General features: G+C 43.1%; 2 protein-coding genes across 7 annotated transcripts in view; one reads left to right on the top strand and one right to left on the bottom strand.

The window, feature by feature from the left end:
- Window positions 1-7674, top strand: part of DCLRE1A (DNA cross-link repair 1A) — a 43080-nt gene extending 35406 nt beyond the window's left edge. For both annotated transcript variants that reach the window (XM_068258801.1, XM_068258800.1), the window contains exon 10: window positions 5987-7674. In XM_068258801.1, coding sequence (XP_068114902.1) covers window positions 5987-6150 — 164 coding nt within the window. In that variant the 3' untranslated portion in view covers window positions 6151-7674. The remainder of the gene's footprint in view (window positions 1-5986) is intronic.
- Window positions 7675-14315: 6641 nt separating this feature from the next.
- The window catches only part of PLEKHS1 (pleckstrin homology domain containing S1), a 75791-nt gene continuing 66720 nt past the window's right edge, over window positions 14316-23386 (bottom strand). For all 5 annotated transcript variants that reach the window (XM_068258207.1, XM_068258206.1, XM_068258210.1 and 2 more), the window contains 3 exons: window positions 22436-22571; window positions 19440-19551; window positions 14316-18064 (listed from right to left, as the gene is read on the bottom strand). In XM_068258207.1, coding sequence (XP_068114308.1) covers window positions 19477-19551; window positions 22436-22571 — 211 coding nt within the window. In that variant the 3' untranslated portion in view covers window positions 14316-18064; window positions 19440-19476. The remainder of the gene's footprint in view (window positions 18065-19439; window positions 19552-22435; window positions 22572-23386) is intronic.

The following is a 23386-nucleotide window of genomic DNA, read 5'->3' as shown; positions in this document are numbered from 1 at the left end:
CATCACATTCTGGTAGCACAGATCCTCCCATTCGGCCTCACAAAGATGCAGGTGATTGAGGTTGTTATAACTAACAAGCATTTATGCAGTGCAGACTCCTTTCTGTGGTGATTTACAAAACACATAGCTGTGCCACTAAGAGGTGCATACATACATCTAACTTTGGCTAATTTTACCTCTTCCCGAAAAACACCCTCAGTATAGGTGCCCCGAGTGTTGGTAGCCAGGTACAGTTGCCCCCAGTATAAATTGGCCAGGCACTCTCTTCACTTCCTCTTTCTGCCTGGTGCTGCCCCCAGACTTCTGCCGCCTGAGGAAGTAGTCTTGTTGGCATCATGGGTGTACTGGGCCTGCCTCTTCCATGTGGTATGAGAGCTTACCTACACAATATGCTCATAGTTTTCAAAATCTGTTGGCCCTCATAGTACGTGGAAGGGGTAAAATTGGCCAGGCAAATGTTGGATGTGTATATGAAACCTTACAGTTAATATCTACCATGGTTTACGGCCACGTTTTGTGGGTAGCCAATTGGCTTGTAAATGGTTTTTTTTTTAAATGTGGGTGGTACCAAAGTACCTGGTGGACACCCATGCAAACACAGAACATTCAAACTCTGTGCTGGTAGTCTTTTGGTAAAGATTCCACTTGGAACTTTTAGTGCTGCAAGGTGAAAGTGACAATCACTATGAATCACAGTTTCTCCAGCGGCGTGAAACTACACTATTAACATGAAAAGGGAATTCCTTCAGTTAAAGCTAACCTGTGACAAAAAAAAAAAAGTTAGATATTTTCCTCAACAGAGGAAATTCATTAGATTGTAAGCTCGCAAGGGCAGGATCATCCTCCTAATGTTTACTGTTCTTGTAACAATATTTGTGCTGCTTGGAACTCTGTTGTACATTTTGTTAGTGTATCTATGTTCCCCTTGTCGTTTTATTGTGCTTTGTAAAGCGCTGCGGAATATGTTGTCGCTATATAAATAAATAATAATAATAATAACAGAGGGGAACTACTGGATAATCCAAAGGCTTTTCTGATCCTCCTCCACCAATGCTCCCTGGGACCACCTTCTCCTATGTGGCCGTGCTCCTATCCGTGTATGACCACGCACACACTGAGCAGGCCAAGTACGCCCTGTGCAATAGCACAAAGCCCATCCTGCATGGAGGAAAAGGCCATGCACGATCACCTCTGTGTGCTACTGCGCAGGCATGCGATGCAGGGGACCAAGCGCCAGAGGCGTAACTAGGGTAAAGGGTGCCTATGGCTACACTAAAATTTGCCCTGGGAAGAGAAGAGGGGGGGGGTTCACCATCCCAAAAATGTAAAGTGTGGTCTCAGTTGAATTGATTGTGTCCAACGGAAGTATGGCAATAGGCCAGCCTGTACATATCCCCCAAACAACAATTAGGCAGCTCCTCCCTAAAAAAAAAAATAACCAGGCAGCATAATGTCCCCCAGATAAAAACAAGATCTATATGGACACTACCGTGCAGTGCCCCGAGTACGAGATTCCCATGGCACATGCCACACCTGCACCCCTATAGATAAGCCTCTGCCAAGCACTCAGATAGAAATGTCAAGGAGGAAGGGGGGACTACTGACTGAAGCAATTTTATTTATTTTTTTTGTTCCACTTCAGGTACCCTTAAAGTGAACTAGAGACGAAGCACCCTCATGTATTTACCATATATATCAGTGGGAATATTAGAGAAAACACCTACCCTGCTCTGTTTCATTCTTCACTGCTCAGCTTGCTTCTTATCAGCCCTGACTAAATCCCTGACTGAGCATTCAGTCTGGCTTTGCTCAGGAATTATTATAGCTGAGTCTGCCTTCTCTGATGTATTTTCAAGCCCAAGCCTGCCCCCTTCTGGCTCTGCTCAGGAAACATTATAGCTGAGTCATTATAGCAGAGCCAGAAGGGGGCAGGCTTGGGTTTGAAAAGACATCAGAAGGCAGACTCAGCTATAATAATTCTGTGCCATTTTTATGCTCTACCATTTTTAGCTTGATTGGTTTTATGTGTATACAAATACATTCTGCAGTGTCTTTTGCATATAAGGCAGACATACTTCAGTTTTTCCACTAGAAATCGATTTATGTTTAATCCAGAATCCACATAACAACATATACAGTGACCATACACAGGGCAATTTGGCATAAATCCCACAAATCAGAGGTATATGGTTCCTTATGCCAAGCCAGCACCCAGGTATATAAAAATGGTGACAGCAGAAAGGGAGACCATCTTTATACACATGGGTGCTGGATTGGTAAAAGGAACTGTATACCCAGGGCCGGTTTTATCCTTGCTGCCTGAAGCAAACTCGTGAGGATGCGACCACCCCCCAAAATATGCATCCCCCTGTAAAAACTAGCAGAGTGCAGTGAATAGTAGGGGCGGGTCCAGCAACAACAACAAATAACATCACACTTAAGGTGCATACACACATCAGACTATAGTCTTTGGAAAATGAAAGATCAGACCAATCTTACCACCCTTCATGTAGTATGAGAGCCATACTCTACACAGTCTTTTCTATGGAGCTGAACTCCCCATCAGAAAAAAATCTTTGCAAGATGCTGCACACACAGATGCTGTACAGACACAAAAGATCAGTATCTGCAAAAGATCTGTTCCTGCCAAAAATCCATTCCTGCAAATTGCAATGATAGTCTATGAGATCTGCAGATCATCATACACACATGATTTAACTGACATTCATCTGCAGATCAAGCAATCATCTGCAGATCTGAAAATCCTTCCTGGTGGATCTTATCTGCAGATGAATGTCAGTTAAATCATGTGTGTATGATGATCTGCAGATCTCAGACTATCATTGCAATTTGCAGGAATGGATTTTTGGCAGGAGCAGATCTTTTGCAGATACTGATCTTTTGTGTCTGTACAGCATCTGTGTGTGCAGCATCTTGCAAAAAAAAATTTCTAATGGGGAGTTCAGCTCCATAGAATAGACTGTGTAGGTATGGCTCTCATACTACATGAAGGGTGGTAAGATTGGTCTGTGATCTTTTATTTTCCAAAGACTATAGTCTGATGTGTGTATGCACCTTTAGACTCACAGCAGGCTTTATGAGTCGGGCAGAAGCAGCATAGCAGAGTGAGAGACTGTCAGGCAGGGAACACACTTTTTTCACACTGTTTTCGTACGGGTTTTCTGCACTGAAAAACTGAGAACTCATGTGAATCAATGGTCTAGTTCACACAATGTGTTTTTCGCATGCAGAAAAAAACTGATGTTTTTCATCATGATTCTGCACATTTTGTCAGTTTTCCGTATCCATTACATTAGCTGCTGTGAAAAAAACGCGTGCTTTTTTACTGAATAGAAACACACTTAGTGTGCAGAAAAAGTACGCAGAAAACTGAAAGACAAATGTGTTCCCTGCCTCAAAGATCGTCTCAGTCAAGGGCAGATGCCACCCCTACCATCTGCCACTTTGAATCACATTATTCAGTCATTTTAACTAGTTAAGGACTGCGCTAATTGAAATCTACCCCCTGTTCTGGCTGCCAGGGCGTAGATGCGGGCGCATTCTCGCTGCTTTTGTCGGGATCTCGCCGCTGTCTTCCCACCGCAGCTCACTCACTCTGCCGTCTCTAACAAAGCCCTGTGAGTGGGTCAGGAGCCGATTTCATTGGCTCCTTACCCTATCAACATTAGCAACTCCTATTGGTTTACCTTGATGGGCAGGGTCAGGAGCCAATGAAAGCAGCTCCTGACCGGCTCACAGGAACTCTACCGTCATAGAGACAGCAGAGTGGGTGGCTGAGGTGTGCGGTGTGGACGGCAATTGCGGCGGGTATGTGCGGTGATTCGTCATTACGCAGTTTCTTGTACCAGCCGTCTCTGGTCCTTAACCTATTTTGGTTCCTGGACGTAGTTTCTACGTCCAGGAACCATGCGCGCTACCGCGCGCCCCCGCGGCCGATCGTGCACGCGCACTCCCGGCCGCGGATTCGGTAGCCGGGGAATCAATGTATCGGTCTACAGTGCCCGATCATTGATTCCTCTCCCCCGCTGAAAAAGCGACAGCTTCTCTCGGAAGCTGCGCCTTTTCTGGCCGTTCCCTCTGCGATGAGTCACTCTAAGCGTGTGTTACGCTTAGAGTGACGTCATGTAAACAAACTCATGGCCGCCATCTTGTGGCCAAAAAGTAATACTACATCTGTAAAAAAAAAAAAAATTAAAATTAACACACATTTACATTATCAATCTATTGTTTACCTCCCACCCTCCCAAAACTACCCAAATAAAATGTTTACAATAAAAAAACAAAAACCCTTACAATAAAAAAAAAAAAAAAAAAAACATGTAAATATTTACCTAAGGGTCTAAACTTTTTAAATATCAATAAAAGATGAAATATTTCTATATTATTTTTTTTATTTTAAACTTGTAAATAGTGATAGATGCAAAACGGAAAAAATGCACCTTTATTTCCAAATAAAATATTGTCGCCATACATTGTGATAGGGACATAATTTTAATAGTGTTATAACCGGGACACAGTGGCGTAGCTAAGGAGCTGTGGGCCCCGATGCAAGTTTTACAATGGGGCCCCCCAAGCACTCTATACATAACAATTTATACGGCGCACCAAAATCTGCCAATGGCAACTACAGTGTCAGAGGTGCAAGAAGGGGATGGGGAACAGTTTGTTAATGATTACCACTATTCAAAGTATCTACAGAAGTCATTATTATGAGCATAGGCCCAATAGAGAGCTAATTCTGTAGTTAAGGGAGGGCCCTTCGGGGGCCCCTCTGGCCCAAGGGCCCCGATGCGGTCGCTACCTCTGCACCCCCTATTGCTACGCCCCTGCCGGGACATATGGGCAAATACAATACGTGAGTTTTAATTATGGAGGCATGTATTATTTTAAAACTATAATGGCTGAAAACTGAGAAATAATGATTTTTTTCCGTTTTTTCTTATTCTTCCTGTTAAAATGCATGTACAGTAAAGTGGCTCTTAGCAAAATGTACCCCCCAAAGAAATCCTAATTGGTGGCGGAGAAAACAAGATATAGATCAGTGCATTGTGATAAGTAGTGATAAAGTTATAGGCTAATGAATGGGAGGTGAACATTTCTCACGTGAAAACGACGGAACCTGAATGGGTTAAACAGGAACTGTCGCGAAAATGTTAAAGTTTAAAACGCATACAAATAAGTACATTTCTTCCAGAGTAAAATGAGCCATACATTATTTTTCTCCTATGTTGCTGTATCTTACAGTATGGAGTAGAAATCTGACATTACCAACAGATTTTGGGCTAGTCCATCTCTCCATAGGGGATTCTCAGTATGGCCTTTATTCTTTATAAAGACATTCCCTGAAAAAGATTTATACAAAGATACTGGCCAGCCTCTCTGCTCACTGCACTCTATTTTGGCAGTTGGACGGAGCAACTGCCATTCACTAAGTGCTTTTAAAAATAAAGAAAACTCTGAGAACCCCCCCTATGAGAAGATGGGCTAGTCCAAAATTGTCGATTCTGTCAGATTTCTACTACTTACTGTAAGTGACCGCAACATAGGAGAAAAGTAATTTATGGCTCATTTTACTCAGGAAGAAATGTACTTCTTATTTGTATGTGTTTTTGTTTTTTTAAATTTTAAGATTTTCGTGACAGTTCCTCCTTTAAGGGGGCGGAGACCACTGGTGCTTAAGTGGTTAATCAGATTGTGACCCACAACAGATAGTTAGTTTGCTCCAAGGATGATAGTTTTGTTTGGGTGAGAAGGAGCAATGGAATCACATTGTCTTGATAATATTGAAATGGGGAGGCGGATACTGTAACACCTAGGTACTTGAATTTAGGTACAATTAGCAAAGGGCAAGGTAGAGAAGTTGCAGAGACTGCAAGATCATCCAGCCCTCAGTATAAGTGACTTGCCCTTGTTACTCAGGAAGTGATGTCTTTCCTGCCGATGAGTAATTGTCTTCTGTTGCCAGGTATCCCGTACAGCGAACACAGCAGCTACCTGGAAATGAAGCGGTTTGTACAGTTCGTTAAACCTCAGAAAATCATCCCAACGGTTAACATGGGAGACCAGAAGTCTCGCTCAACCATGCAGAAGTATTTTTCCGAATGGCTTTCAGAAACCAAATACCGATGACTGGGCATGTTCTAAAGTAGAGTGGGACAATCTGCAGTCCAGCCAGTCCTACTTCATTTTACTAAACTCTCTCTTTCAAACACTTTAAGGAAAAAAAAATGTGCTTTTAAAGTGCAAAATTATTTAAATTGTGCAGCTTAAAACATAGTTTTGGGTTGCAGACTGTCAGCATTCGTCTGGCCTACCTCATCAATTTACTGCTGCCTGACACTGCCCCTCTCCCTTCTTCCTTCCTTGTAATGGGTGGAGCTCTGCCACAGCCACACCTCCCTAAGAATTGACTGCCAATAGATGGGAAACCAAGTTTTGTCAGGAAGGAGAAGGAAAAACAAAGCTGTCAGCATTGCGGCCCAGCAACTACTGGCGACTTGGATTTTTTTAGTTCTGTCGTATCAAGCCAGAAAAATGGCATCTGCGTTTTGCACAAAACATGCTGCTACATGAGAGATCCAACCGTTAGAGGGCGTGCTGGGATCCAAAGTCCATGGGTGAATCGATGTTGTTGTGCCTGTAGCCGATCTATGGGAAGAAGTCTGCTTTTATACTCCCATACTAAATTGTGCGATGAAAGCAAAGTTGCTGATTTTTACCGTGAACAACTTTTCCACTCTCTGATGTAGTTACAGGAAGTCTGCAGTGCAACACTACTTGAAGGCTAAGTATAAACCTGCGTCTTTGGATACCTGAAGTGATCTTATACAAACCCAGTGCTAAGCTCTGCAACAGGGAGTAACCGCGGATATGCACAGTTTACCAGCATGCCCTGATCACCAATGCCCAGTCTGCAGAGGTCAGCAGACCCCTATACAAACCCTGCAAAGGAGCCTACAAGTATCACAAGCAATAGCTTTGGATGGTGCAAAGTTGTAGGTGTATACTAGTGCCCTTAAAGAGAAACTCCAACCAAGAATTGAACTTTATCCAAATCAGCAGCTGATACCCCCTTTTACATGAGAAATCTATTCCTTTTCACAAACAGACCATCAGGAGGTGCTGTATGGCTGATATTGTGGTGAAACCCCTCCCACAAAGAAATTCTGAGTACGTATTCTTGGCAGTTTCCTGTCTGTGAACCCTGTTGCAATGTGGGAAATAGCTGTTTACAGCTGTTTCCAACTGCCAAAACAGCAAGCAGCAGCTACATCACTTGCCAGCAGTAAAAATGTCACCATGTGATAAATTTCAGAATATAAATCAGGGATTTAACATATTTTACAATGGGCAAACACTGAGTAAATCATTTATACATAATTATTGTAAAAATGAAGAATTTTTTTTTTAATTACATTATTTTCACTGGAGTTCCTCTTTAACTTAGCCATGCCTCCCGACTTCCTCCTCCTGAGCCATGCACATTTTTTTTTCCTGATTTAAGACAGCACTCAGTGATCCTAGTTGTAAATTAAATTGAGAATTTAAACTATCAGTTTGCAATTTCAAAATGAAAAAGTGCCTGCTGTGGTAATCATAAGACATTCATTGGCCTCAATTCACCAAGCTTTATCAAATGTTTGATAAGTTACCTCATGGGTAAAATCTAATTTTAAATTTACTAAGGTGTTATAGATTTATTGAACGTCTTATCGATGAAACATTCGATAAATCTATAACACCTTAGTGAATTTAAAATTAGATTTTACCCATGAGGTAAATTATCAAACGTTTGATAAAGTGTTTGATAAAGCTTAGTGAATTGAGGCCAATGGGCATTGGGCATATCGCTAGTGTTAAATGCAAGAAGGAAAACCGAACTGTGTAGCACTCATTGGATAAGTGAAAAAGGTTTGGCCACAAGAAGCCCAGTGGTCTGCAGGTATCGCCGGAACCAAGGATGTGCTCCATTCAAACCATCAGGAAGAAAGATGTAAAAGATGGGTATCATCCTCTGGCAATAGCTGCTTTATTGTGCCTTGTTATAAGTCACTTTTCATGTCAGACAGTTACATAACATGCAAATACATACAACTTGCAGCCTGGTGGATGTGGGAGATGTGGTTGGTGCGGAGCACAAGGCGGATGGAGTGAGGTCTGCTTCGTGTCTGCCAAAGGCGCTTTTGAAAGACGCAAAACGGTCATTTTTCTCCGTGCACCCACACCAACTTCCTTTCCCACATCCGCCTCCTCCTGCAGGCTGCAAGTTGCACGTATTTGCACGCCATGTAATGGTCTGACCTGAAAAGTGAATAAAACAGCTTTTAGCAAAGGCTGGTGCCCATCTTATGCTGCTTTTTTCTGACCCCTTACTATTGCTGTATAGCATTCTTACTGCCAGCTGCAGAACTAGTTTGAGAGGAGGGGCGTATTCTGCCCTATGTGGTTTGCATGTTTTGAATGGTAGGTCAGTGTTGAAAGTTAGTTTAACAAGCCTATCTCAAGAAGCCAGCGTGACTCTTTAAGATGAATGTGACCATTGGGAGGGGCTGCAGAATCCGGTACTCCAATAGTTTGATTTCACTGCGGCTTTCTTGTCTGTTTTATTTTGTTCGCCTTTACATCCCACTGATACAACGTACCTGACCTTTCATTGCATACTTCTGTGTGAGGATATACACTCAACAAAGATCCACTGCATCTACACCTTAAGAACCCATGACAAGTTCACATTAATGTTTGTAAACTAACTTTAAAAAAAAAAAATCAGTATGTATTTTAATGCCAGAATGTTTAGTGTGTTGTATTTATTTCCTTGTAAAGCCTTATAGGTGTTTATACAAAACACATGGTAGTGGCTTCATAGCTGGAGGCCACCTTCAGAACACAGCTGACAATGACAAAACATTGCAAGCATACTTGGAGAGAGTAGATTCCTAAATTATTGCCTTACATCATCCTGGTTGGCTATCCTGAACTTGCTGGAAGATGAGTTTTCAGTCTGGATTGTTTGGAGCGCCACCTGCTGGTTACTGCGTAATAAAAAATGAAATCTAGTGTAATGTTTGTGCACGAGATTCAAAATGCTAATGACCCTTTTTTTGTTGTTTGTTTTTTAGCACAATATAAAGATGAAATGATTATTGGCTTAGGTCAGTTTATAAATCTGCTGGCCACACGATGGCAACGGAAGTAGTAGAATCTCTGTATGTCCTGTTGTCATGCCAACACAGGAAGTGCAGCCATTTTTCTTCCTTTTACCTGTATAGCAACTCTTTCACGTCTTAGAGATTTAGCCTACTCTGCTCCCTTACAGTTTGCAGAGTGAGGATGATACAATCCAGGCAGCAACAGTAGCCCCACCCACAGAGCCTGAAACTCTATTCCATGTATACAGCTGTATCCGAGCAGTAAAGATGGGCTTTTTTCTTAGACAGAACCAGGATGTTCTGTACAATAGACCGCAGTCGTGCTGTGGACAGTTATAGCAGATCTAAAGTATGATCTGCCGTGACCCTCCCATTGGTATTCTTTAAAACTGACGTGTCCTGGATACCATACTATGAGAACATGTCACACGGGACAAGACTTTGCATTCCATCACCATATCTGGCATGTCTGAGCAGATTAAATACTTATTGACATGTCTGTCCCAGAAAATTGTAACTGTTTGGTGTGAATCTGCCTTCAGGGAGTCCTGACCAAGGACACCTCACCTCACTAGAACTTTACATGCATTACAGGTACAACCTGCCTTCTGCATTTTGCACAGAGCTCCATTGAGCTACAATGTTAGTTTTACAAGCTTGGTGCATCCTGACAGAAACCTTTTTTTTTTTTTTTTCCCTTCTTTTTATGCTATGGCTTTGTTCTCAAGCACTGCACTTTCTTAACCTTAAGCTCAGAGCTGCTGACTGTGTTCAGCACAGAAGCAATATCTTACGCTATACCTGATTGTTGATTCCTTTCCTGTAATGCTGTCAAAATGTGTCTTGAGCGCCTGTTCTTTATGTAATTGTCCTTAAGTCTGTTTATAAATGTCATGCGTCATATTTGCTAGACCGCAAAGGTAATTTAAAGGACCACTATGGCTAAAAATGTAAAATGAATGAAAACACAACACATAAATAAAAAGTACATTTCTCCCAGAGTAAAATGTGCTAGAAATTACTCTTCTTAGTACATAGTAGAAATCTGAGATAACTGACAGGTTTTGGACTAGCCCATCTCATGGTGGATTCTCAAGGTTTTCTTTGTTTTCCAAAGCACTTGCTCAGTCCAACTTCCAGAATAGTGTGCAGACAGGGGGGCGGCCTGCATCTTTGTATAGATCCTTTCCAGGGAGTATTTTTGTAAAGAAATGAAATACTGAGAATCCTCCATGAAGAGATGGACTAGTCAAAAACCTGTCGGCACTTTCTGATTTCTACTAATTACTGTTAAGTGACATCAACCTAGAGAAAAGTAATTTATAGCTCGCTTTACTCCGGAAGAAACCTACTTCTTATATATGTGTTCACATATATTTACATTTTTTTTCAGTTTTTTGCCAATAGTGGTAAACCCTGACTCGTACTTCTCTTTTTTGAGTTCTCATGAGGTGTTTTCCAATATACAGAATGTTTTTCAGCACCTAAGAAATGGAAAAGTATTAAAATGTAGGGATGAAATGTGATTTTACATTTGGGGACAATGAACTTGAATAGTTTTTTGATAGTGGTGTTTCGAATTTGGCAAAGCTGATTCAAAATGCTCGAATGTTCCCAACAGCCGCTGTTCAGCAGTGAGCTAACTGGCAGGGTCAGGAGGAGTTCACTCCCTGCATGTCAAGTTGTTTCACGGGACTTTGATACTTCCTCTGTAGTGTAAGGAGGAAGTATCGGAGTAATGTGAAACGCAGCACTGTGCCAAATTCGAACATCAGCACAACTTTGGCTTGCTGGGAGCTAAACATTTTTTTTGATGAGCTGTAAAAACTTTTCTCCTATGAGGAATCTCAGGAAGAGGGTTCAGTGTGTCAGGACAGTCTACGGGAGTCTTAATCCTTTTTATCGTCTGTATTTTCTATGTAAAATGTTTTTACTCATCTGTAATATACATGAAAAAAAAGAGAAAATATTTACTGCTGCAATAAAATGTTAAGTAAGACTTCTGGTGATGTATTTTCTTCTTCAGCTGTGATACTTATGTATGTGTGAGAATTTTGGGGAGTCCATGGCATTTTAGGTTTGAGCTGGGGCTTGTGGCTGGCTGTGTCACTTTGGGTGGAGGCAGTGGAAATGAAGGCTCTAGAAGCAACACATTCTTGAGCCATTTGGGCTCAGGATGTTAGGGTTGTAGCATAAAGGCAACATCTACCCCACAGCTGCACCCCCAGTTCCACATACCACATAGTTCAGCCATTAATTACCTACATTTTTTTCAAAAAGTGCATCTACAGGACACCCGGGAAACTGACGTTTAATAAAGGCACCCATACATTTATATAGATTGCCACTCAATGGCCTTAATTTTGGTAGCTACGTGAGGTATATATTTTTTGTAGGTAAAATACCTAATGAGGTATTTTCCTCCTTTTTCTAGCAATTCTGAAAGATTTTTCTCCATTTCCGAACATGAGGTAAATGCATAAAGTGAGGTAACATATGAGGTATTTCAGCGGTAAGCATGCAGCAAATAAAAAATAGTAGTCTTTAACCACTTTACCCCCAGCCGTACGGATTTCTCCTTCCCTTTTTTCCATCCTTTTACCACCAGGTACGGAGAAATCCGTACTTCCCGTGCTCCTGCCGTTGCCCGTGCTCCCGCTCGCTCATGCGCGCACTCCTGCTCGCATGCACGCCGCCGCCCGCTCGCCCGGAGATCAATGAACAGGAAAAACCATTCCCGTTCGTTGATCTAAGCCCCGCAATGATCCGCTGCTTCTATGAGAAGCAGCGCGATCATTATGAAAAAAAACAAACTTGCAGGTCGCATAAACAAAATGTTACTGTGGCCATCTTGTGGCCAAATAGTAAAACTACACCCTAAAGCATTTTTCACATACAAATACATTGGTTTTGCACAAAAAATTAACTCATTACCTCCCACACTCCCCAAATTTTTTTTTTTATTTTTTTTTTAGTAATTAAAAAAAAAATTTACAATTAAAAAAAAAAAAAATACATAAATAGTTACCTTAGGGACTGAACTTTTTAAATATTTATGTCAGGAGGGTACAACTCTGTTACTTTATAAACTATGGGCTTGTAATTTAGGGATGGACGCAAAACTGAAAAAAATGCACCTTTTTATTTCCAAATAAAATATTGGCGCCAAACATTGTGATAGGGACATTAATTTAAACGGTTTTATAACTGGGACAAATGGGCAAATATATTTCATGGGTTTTAATTACAGTAGCATGATTTATTTAAAAACTATAATGGCCGAAAACTGAAAAATAATGAATTTTTTTCCCACATTTTTCCTATTTTCCCATTTAAAACATTTAGAATAAAATAATTCTTGGCATAATGTCCCACCTAAAGAAAGCCTAATTGGTGGCGGAAAAAACAAGATATAGTTCATTTCATTGTGATAAGTAATGATAAAGTTATAGACGAATGAATGGAAGGAGCGCTGAAAGGTGGAAAAGTGAAAATTGCTCTGGTGCTCAAGGGGTAAAACCCCTCAGTGGTGAAGTGGTTAATTGTCTTCAATAAGTTAGGATAGTCTTTGGGAGATTTTTTTTTTTTTGAGGGGGGGAGGTGTATGTGATTATGTAGCAACCTATGTAAAGTATAAAAGTGTGCTAACATGGCCCCTAATTTCCATGAGAATAGCTATTTTTGGTAAATTACCTCATTTACCTAATGAGGTAAAACGTGACTAAAACCTACCAGAATTGCTAAATGTCATTATCCCATGAGGTAATTTGTTTGATAACCCTACCAGAATTGAGGCCAATGTGGCAAAATGATCAATTCCTCTCTGATTGGAATGATTTAGAAAGGTGTATATGCAGTGTATTCCTACAACACAGCACATAGATGGCAGTTAGAGTTGGAGTCAGAGTTTGCATTAGAGTTGAAAAAGGACTGCTCGATGCAGTGTAATGCTATAGGACGCTAAATGACCACTACTTCTGATTGCTTCAAAAGGTGCCCATACAACTAGCGATTTATCTTATTTTTTTGGGGGGTGGGGAGCAGGGGAGAGGTCAATTAACTGATTATTGAACTGGTGCCATGACATTCCCCCCCCCATATTGACTTGATCAATGTCGGGGTGAAATTGGTCAAATACAACAATCAAGTATGCAACGGACCGCCTGTCACTGTCCCCCCCTAAGTGTAAGTAAAATGCCCTTATGTCATTTCGATCACCATTCCCCCCCCCCTCCCCAGGTGCCTTTTTATATATGGCTTTGGAGCCTTATAACTGTAATTTACGCTTTTCTTGTAAAAACAAACTGACAAGACAGCAAAGGGGTTTTTTTTTTTTTGGTTTGGTTTTTTTTTTGGTTTGATTTTGTTTTGTCTTTTAGCATTACATGTAAATTGTGCAGTAGCAATCTACTGTACTTATCAAATGTGTAAAGAAAAAAAAAAGACACTTTGGAAGATGTTTGGCGGTTTTTTTTTTAGCTAAAGAATTTTTACACACCAGTGCATATCAGGATTTCTTTTATTACACTAAATATACATATTACAAATCTTTTCATATATACAGTAAATGTTTCCAGGTATAAAAAAATCTGAACTATTTACACACATTCTAATAAAGTGCATTGTGAAATCTGGACAGAAGAAATGATTTGAGATTTCAGAGCTGGCCTTGAGATTACCACTGGCTGCTGTTCTACCAGTGTAGATGTAGAGGAGCTGTTGACTTCACCCAATGAGCGCAGGGAAATGAAAGGGGGAGGTGGGATGCTCAGTAGATGATTGGATGTTTGACTTTTTATACAATTTTTGTGTGTGTGTGTGTGTGTGTGTGTGTGTGTGTGTGTGTGTGTGTGTGTGTGTGTGTGTGTGTGTGTGTGTGTGTGTGTGTGTGTGTGTGTGTGTGTGTGTGTGGCAGCCCTCGATCCCTCTCGGCGCAATGAGTAGACTAAACGCTGGCCAAGGAGACTGTTCACCGCACTCACCCCACCTGCTCTGTGACACTACTCATGCTCCCCTCTGTTGACCCCTCCGCAGAGCACGCAGCCCCAGCACTGACGCCTGAGGGATTGAGTTGCAATCCCTGCTGGGTGCAAGTCCCAATGTGTTTACAAGGCTTAACCCATTCCAATACTTTTTTGCAATTCCCCCCCCCCCCCACCCAGCATTTATTTTTTCCTGATGTACTGGAGGCAAATTCTCAAGTCAATAAAGTTTTTAAATCCACTTAAATAAAGCCTGCTACACACAGGAAGTTGTAGTCAACACTGGCCCGTTCACACTTAAAATCGCAGAACGCCGGCTTGCGGGAGTGATTTTCCCGCGATTAGCACGGAAAAATCACTGGACACTGTGGCGGTTTTGGAGCGATCGCGATTAGCGTGCTATGCACGCTAATCACGATCGCAAATCGCGGAACGCTTGTCGCCGGCAAACCGCTGCATGCAGCGCGGTTGCGGTTATCGCTAACCGCAACCGCGGCAGTGAGAACACTGCCACTCGCTACATTGTGTAGCGGTTCTTGCAGAACCGCTAGCGGTTTGCCGTGAGTGGGAATCGCGCGATTCCCGCTCAGGTGAGAACGGGCCCTTTTAGATGTTGAGTGCAATCTGAATACAAAATGGACTCTGATGGGATCTTTCTATGAATGGCTTGAGAAATAGGTTATTCGAACACCATTGAAAATAATACACAGGGATAAAGGAAGCCCATATTGTGTAGTGTTAACTGCAAGTGAACAATACATATGGTACATGCATGGTACGCGTAAGTATAGGTTGCTCCATTAGCGGCCTATAGTAACTCTATACCTTACCCCCATATTCCCACAACCACTCCTACCCATTGCGTTGGCAATGCTAAATGTATTTGGTCCTGCCAATAAAGTTTTGTTTGGATTTGGTAAGGCATGTGGAGAGATGCCATCTATACACAGGTGTCCTGGTTCTGTTAGGGAGGTAGTTGCTCTTTCTTGGAAGAAAAGCAAGTTTCTCAACAGTGGAAAAAGGCAATGGTGGCAGGGCCATGGGAGGGTAGTGAATATAAGGGGAAAGAGATAATGAGGCGAAGTATGATAAAATGTAGCTTTAAAAAAATGGAGGTGGGTTACCTCAACGGTTGACACAAAGATTAGGTCAAAAAGTGATATTTTATCAAGCACAATGGCAAGGCTTTTTTAAGGGCCAGTATACCCACTTCCCCAGCCCAATGGCAAGTATTACACAGAGTATTGAGTGACGGCTACTTCCTTACCCTGTCTGTGAATGGGTTAACTGTATCAGCAAATTTTGCAGGGCAGGAGACTTCCTATAAAGTCTTGAGGAAGCAATAGCACCTGGCAGAGATAATACAACTGGACTCTTTCATCAGACACAGAGGTCAGAAGAAGACCTACACTGATCTGGCCAAGCAATGATCAAAATGACCTTTTACAATCACCAGATGGTCAATAAGATGCAAATTCTGCCTGGCTCGGATGCAGTTTGGATGCAGATTGAAATTGAGCCTAACAAATTTAACAGAACGTGCATCTGATCGGTCCAATTCTAGGTGACTTTATTTACCATCAGAACCTCTCCCCATTCCTGGTAGTCAGTACAGAAACATGACTGAATTTAGCTGCACCCGAATCTGTCAAGGTAGGAGACAATAATTCTTACTTTCAGGGACTTACGATTTAAAGGGAATCTGAAGTGAGAGGGATATGGAGGCTGCCATATTTATTTACTTTTAAGCCATACCAGTTGCCTGGCTGTCCTAATCCATTTGGTTGCAAATGTGTCTAAATCACAGACCAGAAAAAAAAAGTATGCAGCTAATCGAGTCAGACTCTGGGCAGAACATCTGATCGTCATGCTTGTTAGGATTGTGCATTGTGTAAAAGGAGATAAATGCCAGCTTATAATATCCCTCTCATTTCAGTTGTGCTTTAACTACTTAAGGACCAAGGTGATCAAAATGTACGCCCTGTTTTGGTGGTCACCTGGCTGGCAGGGCATAGATTTCAATCACCGCCGCAGAGCGCATCCGACATTTTTGTCGCTCCCCTTTGATCTCGCCGCTGAATCCCCGGCGTGTCTCGTTGCAGCTCACTTGCTCTGCCTGTCTCTATGACGGCAGAGCCCTCTGAGCCGGTCAGGAGCGGATTTCATAGGCTCCTGGCCTTGTCTATCAATGTAAGCAACTCCCATTGGCTGACATTGATCGACACGGTCAGGAGCCAATGAAAGCGGCTCCTGACCGGTTCATATGACTCTGCTGTCATAGAGACGGCAGAGTAGATGTCAGGAGGATCCCGGCATGTGGCGGGTATATGCGGCGATTCGTCGGGATTCCGTTGGTATTGTACCAGCGGTCTCTGGTCCTTAAGGGGGCAGAGACAGAAAAAAAAAGTCTGCCGTTAGCAGGTTTTGACTAGTAGCACTAACTAAAATAAACTCAGAAAATATTAAACCCCTCATTCTTGTAATCCCCCAAAATGAAATCTTCTTCTTAAACTTATAAAAATAAAAACACAAACATAACCATTATGTAGCAATTACTTCTTTTCTTGGTACTTTTTTGTTAGCCGGGCGCATCCACTAGGTGGCAATATAACTCCACCAGAATTACATCTTTTCCTACTATCCATGGCGGCCTGGAGAGGGAATAGTAATTAATGCCACTTAGTGGATGCGCCCGGCTAACGGAAAAGTACCCTTTTCTTAAAAGGGGAATTGTAACCACATATAGTAGAACGCAGTGAATCATTCAGGATACCCGCTTTTATGTTTAATGTCCTGCTTGCAGCATTTAGCTGTATATTGCTGCATACTGGTATGTAGCCCCACCCTCCCACTGAGATTTATCCTAGGGCGGCTTAGTATTATGTGGAATTCTCTCCCCCCGAGCATTCTGGGAGGCCAGCTCTGTTCTTGTACTGGCGTTAGAACTCTCAGTAAAATGAACATTCCTCAGAGATCACCAGCCAACACTGCAGATGTTGATGCCTGTGATACGTTTCAGAAAGTAAATCCGGTAGAGGAAAGATTTAAAAGTGGCCACACAACATACAATTGTTCAATAATTGCAATCAATTTTTCTGACTGATTGTAACATTTCAAAAATTTAACCAATGTACCACATACATATGTTAAATTTTTCCCCAATTCTGATAAAAGTGATTGGAAACGATAAGAAAATTGCTAAGGTGTATGTTAATAAATTGACAATCTAACCCACACCATACAATCTTTAGAAAAATTGAAGAAACATTTTCAGCATTCTGGATCGATAAAAACAAATGGGATGGATTTTTCAGATTTTTTTCGGGAGATTCGATCATATTTATTGAATTGCTGTAAAAACTGATCATTTTATTGTATTGTGTGTGGCCACCTTTACAATAAGTAAACATTGACTGTATCATTTTTAAATGAATATTGTAAAACTAAGTAATTTTATTAATTGTGTTATTTTGGTTACAATTCCTCTTTAAGCCCACAATAAGATGGATACAAGCTAACAGACTTACAAAGCTATTAAATATTCACATTGATTGTAGGTTAGGCTTCATATAACACAATAATGAAATATCACTGTAATACCATTACAGGAGGAGATATATAGAGCATACATAAGTATGTACTTGCAATGACAGAGTAGCCCTGTACATAGATTTGTGCTAGTCACGCCCCCTCTGCACATGAAGGACGTGAGAATGCATAGGTAGGTCCATAAACCACATCACAGGTTGGCCAGTACAAATGACCTTACAAAACATTCAGCAGCATAAAAGCAACAGTCCCTTTACACACACCGAATGTATAAATAACGATTGTGTTCTTGGCTTGACAATCTCTAGTAGAACCGTTCCATGTTCTTGCTCACAAATGCGGTTCCGCTTGGGGGATAAAAGCCTGCAAAATGAAAGTATACAAGTTTATTCATTTTAGGTTTATGAATTGTTTAATGTACAATAAAAAAAAATCTGAGATTATAGATATTACTGTGTCCAGTCTACTGAGTTCAGGTTTGTTTTAGTCTTTTTTTTACCACTGTTCAGGGTCCCTTTAAGTGCTTTGGAAAACAAGACTACTTCACCCAGTGGTCAAAGAGCTCAGAGAAGCTCTTTTTGCATAATGACAGCTGCAGTTTTTAACGCTTCCTGTACTGGATAACAATATGAGACTCTTTGCTACTAATGTTCTATTTCTTAACTGTACGAAACATACAATTAAAGTAAACCAGAGATTAAAAAGTATAAAGAATCGATACTTACTCGGGGCTTCTTCCAGCCCCATAAGCACGTATGAATCCCTTACCCTCCTCCCGCGGTCTGCCGTTCGGCTGCGATCAGCCCTGGTAATAATAGGCATAGTCGCGTCCAGTCTTGGTCCTCTGCACATGTGTGGACCTACTGTGCATGCGCAGAAGACCCAGACTGGATCCAACTGAGCGAGTTACCGGGGCTGATCGCGGCTGAACGGCAGAGCGCGGGAGGAAGGCGATTAACTCACACATACTTATGGGGCGGTAGGAAGCCCCGGGTAAGTATCGATTCTATATATTTTTTTGGTCTCTGGTACACTTTAATTATCTCAAATGTTTACTTTAACCACTTGCCGACCGCACACTCATACCTTGCGGCGGCAAAGTGGTAGCTGGAGGACCGGCGATGCAGATCTGCGTCGCCAGGTGCCTCCCTAATTAATCAGGAAAGGCCGCTCGCGCGAGCGGCTGTTACCTGTTAGATCACGGAGCGGGTTTCCGTGAATAGCCTGCGAGCCGCTGATCGCGGCTCGCAGACTAAATGTAAACGTGGGAGACGTATGTCTCCTTTGTTTACATTGTACGGTGCTGCTGCGCAGCAGCGCCGTAAGGCAGATCGGCAATCCCCGGCCAATCAGCCGCCGGGGATCGCCGCCATGTGACAGGGGACAGCCTGTCACTGGCTGCACAGGACGGATAGCGTCCTGTGTAGCCCCGATCACCGGGGGGGGAGCAGGTAGGAGGGGGGAATTTCGCCGCGGAGGGGGGCTTTGAGGTGCCCCCCCCCCCCCCCGCAACATGCCTGCAGACCGGAGCGATCAGACCCCCCCTGCACATCATCCCCATAGGGGGGAAAAAGGGGGGGGCGATCTGATCGCTCTGCATGTAACATGATCTGTGCTGGGGGCTGCAGAGCCCACCCAGCACAGATCATAAAAAGTAGCGCTGGTCCTTAAGGGGGGGGGGGGGGGAAGGCTGGGTCCTCAAGTGGTTAACCACTGCTGGTACGTCGTCATAATCTACCTTTTGTATTCCTTTCCTCCTCCAGGTGGCCCTGCTTTTATGAATTTCCACAGTTGCATCCTGGTACATGGAAAACACCAGCTCTCTTATTCCGAATGATCCTAAGATTCACCTATGGAAAAACATAACAGGTATTCTTTATTAAATCTTTACTTAAAAGGAACAAAAATAACTCTGTATCAAGGAATATGGCAAGACATAGCAGCTGGACAGAAATGGTCGATGAGATGCTAATTCTGCCTTGCATGCAGATTTCTTGCAAAATGTATGCAGCTTGGAAAGGGGCCACTGCTAATTGGCACGAAGTGCAATTGTTTGGCCCAGCTACTCCTCTGTGTCCCTCGGGAGTCTGCCCGTTTTTAGAAGCATGCAGAGATACAATATACGACTGCTTTCGAAGCCTTCCAAGGATCCCTAAAGCCTGCAGGGGCGTTGCTAGGATCCCAAGAGACCTGGGGCACTTTTGGACACTCCAACCAGAAAATGGGTGTGGCCACCCACCAGAATGTGGGTGTGGTCATGGGTGTAGCCAAATTTACATGAACTTAACTGCGGTCTAAGTAGGCCTGTCCAGCAAAATGTTAGATTAAGCTCCCCTCTCCATTAATACAAGAATGCAGCATATAACGTAAATACACAGTGTCACTTAAACATAACTAGGCAGTTACATGGCTTCTGTGCTGGCTGGTCTGGCTTTCTGTTGGGTGGGCTGGCCTGCCGCAAGGTTATTTTGCAGTTTTCCCATAGCATTCCCTGAACTTCTAGTGGACTTCCTCTTATGCTCCCATGGATCTCCCATTGAAGCACCACAACTCCCAGCATGCACCCATAGAATAACCACAGCTACGTGCATGCCACCATAAAGGCACCACAGCACCCAGCATGAACCCATAGCACCACAGCACCCAGCATACCCCTGATTGATGCATCACAGCTCCCAGCATGCCTGCCATTGAGGCACCACAGCTGACTCTGCCTGGGGGACATCCGGGGCACGTGCCCCTGCCCAAAGGCATAGTCAACCAGTTGGTCGATTAACCTCCCTGGCAGTATCCCCGAGTCGACTCGGGTGGAAAAAAGCAGCTAGGAGCGGTAACCCCGAGCCTGATTCATGTTAGTTGCAGGGAGCTCTTTGCAGAGTGCAGTGCAGCGGGCGTTTTAACTCACCTCTCCTGGGATCCAGTCACCGGCAGCTGTTCTCTTTCCTCTCGTTGGAGACTCTGCATCCCGCTGGTGAGATCGCTGTCTGTCGTCATGACAGTTGCGTGTGGCCCGTTATTAGTCATGGAGAGAATCCGAAGACATAACAACAAAAGTTGTTTTGTTGAACATGAAATGTCTTCAGACTGTCTCACTATAGGGTTACATCGCCACCCAGAGGATGGTGGGAGAATTGCTGCGCTGAATCCCAGGAAGGTGAGTAAATGCTCTTCTGCCGCAGACCTCTCTGCGAGTGACTTTTTCCTGATTTTGAAGTCTAAAAGCATGCTTAAAAAAATTGCACCGCTTTTAGACCCTACAATCTGGAAATAATCAAACCACCAGGGTGGTTAAGCCTCACAAGGAGGGACATTGGGGAAACAAGGACACGAAGAGAGGACAGGGAAGGCTCTCACTCCATCCTTAGAGGGTTTCTGTAACTTGTTAATATTCAGGAACATTGGCAGTTGTTGCTCTGTGCTCCCTTACTCATTGTTATTGTTTACCAATCCTATATACTAACCTCAGGTTGTAAATATGTTGTGGAGAAACATAAGAGCTCTCGGCACTGCTGCATTAGGCTGCAATAAGATGTCCTTTAACCATTTAAGGACGACGCCAGTTGAAATCTACGCCCTGTTTTGATGCTGATGTGGTTGCCAGGGTGTAGATTCCAACTCACCGATGCCGGGCGTTCTAGCCGCTCTTGTCACTCCTGCTGATCTTGCCACTGTCTCCCCGCCGCAGCTTGCTCGTTCTGCCATCTCTATAACGGTAGAGCCCTGTAAGCCTGTCAGGAGCTGATTTCATTGGCTCCTGACCCTGTCTATCAATGTAAGCAACTCCGATTGGCTTACATCGATAGACACGGTCAGGAGCCATAGAAAACGGCAGAGTGGGTGGCTGAGGTTCCCGGCGTGCGGCGTGGACAGTGGTTATGTGCGGCGATTCATCGGTACTCGGTTGTTTCTGATACCAGCGGTCTCTGATCCTTAGGTGGGCAGAGACCCCTGGTACTTAGGTGGTTAACTGTGCATACTCTTGTCAGATTCTTGTGCATAGACCATCACCTATGCAAGACATACCAGTTCTTCAGGACCGTAGGGCAGCATTAGCGGGGGCAACTAAGCCTGACGATCGTTTTGCGCACTTGCGCGTGTTCAAAGGCTCATAGCGCACGTTGGAGCCTTTGTTTCTCCAAAACCCATTTATAAACTGTTCGCATTCCTCTCAGAACACGTTGCCAGGATGCACATTACCCCTTGACATATCCCTTTCATCGTTCACTCACCCCCTGACTGCCTTTGATGTAACAAGAGAAGACTCAGTATTTATTGGACACGTAGTGCCTGCTCTTGTCCCTCTCCAAGCACCAAGGCTGTAAATATGTATGGACTCTGAGTACTTGTGGATGGCGGCTTAGTGTGTGCAGCTGCTTAGTGAGGCGGTTGTGGTGACCGCGCACAGCTGCAGCCCAGGTGCCCCCATGCACACTTAAATATGCACGGACACATCTGTAGGCAGCAGCATAGTGTGGACAGTGCAGCTGTGGGCGGAGGCTTAGTGTGGGCGGAGGCTTAGTGCAAGGGTTGTGTCATAAATGAGAATTGGGGGTTTCCTGGTAATAACCATGAGCTGGATAACAAATAGTGCTGTTCCCTGTTAAGGATTTACACACATTTCAAATCCTGGGTACAGGTGTGTTTCAGAGCTTCCCTATTCGTCTGCCTTCCCAATAGCTCTGACTTGATAAGGGGAAGTCAGCAATGACAGTTTATAGATTTTTTTTTTCTTACCATTTCTGTTATGGAGTTGTTCAGGATCTGCATAAAGAAATCTTTGGTAACAGGTCGCACCCCATTGATTGCGTCAATATGGTCGCCATGATGGAATAAGCAGCCGATCTCAACTGGACCCTTCCACTTACTTACGCTGAAGAGCAGAGATTGCAAAGATTAGCCAAGCATGCTTAAAAAAATACAGACATTGTACATGTAGATATTCCATACATTAATATGTGTTGTGTTAAAATGATGAAGGAACATGTATGTGGTTATAACACAAGCCATATTTTTAACTACTTGACACCTGTACACACTCTGTTTTTTACCTTGAAACTGCAACTCTGTGCAGTAACTGCCACAGAACTGGTACAGCAACCAGCACAGATCTCGCTGGCCAGTCTGCTGACTGTTGGCAGAAATCTAGAAAGCAGCACTAGGAGCCAATCAGGTGATACCTAGTCACATGATCACTATGTACAAACCTTGGTTTTCAGTTTGGAACTGCAACTCTGTACAGGTACTGCCACAGAACTCTGGTGCAGCACCCAGCATAGATTTTGCATGCCAATCTACTGGATATTGTCAGGAACCTGAAGAGCAGGATTAAGAGCTAATCAGATGATTCCTAGAGCGTACTACTACTGCTGTGTATTGACAGTACACAGCAATATTATTGGTACTACCGCACCAGTGTACACTATTAGCATGACCCGCTGTACTCGGTTACTGCAAGCATTGCTAAGGTACCGAAAGGGTTATAACTCAAGCGTTTTACCTCATTTAGTTAATTGATAAGCTTGCCTTTTCCAGCAGTGTTATCAGATTATTTTTGGAATTGTACAATTGTAATAAACTGTGTAAACAAGGTAAAGTTCCTGCTGTGTTCAGGGGGAAGCTGAGAACTTTCTCTCCTTTACTTGCTTGCTAATTACTTTCTTAAGGGTCAATCTGACCATTTGTCCA

Source organism: Hyperolius riggenbachi, chromosome 10 (genome assembly GCF_040937935.1).
Source record: "Hyperolius riggenbachi isolate aHypRig1 chromosome 10, aHypRig1.pri, whole genome shotgun sequence".
NCBI classification, from domain to species: Eukaryota; Metazoa; Chordata; class Amphibia; order Anura; family Hyperoliidae; genus Hyperolius; species Hyperolius riggenbachi.
Note: the sequence above shows the minus strand (reverse complement) of the source record. Positions and strands in the feature narration are given on the sequence as shown.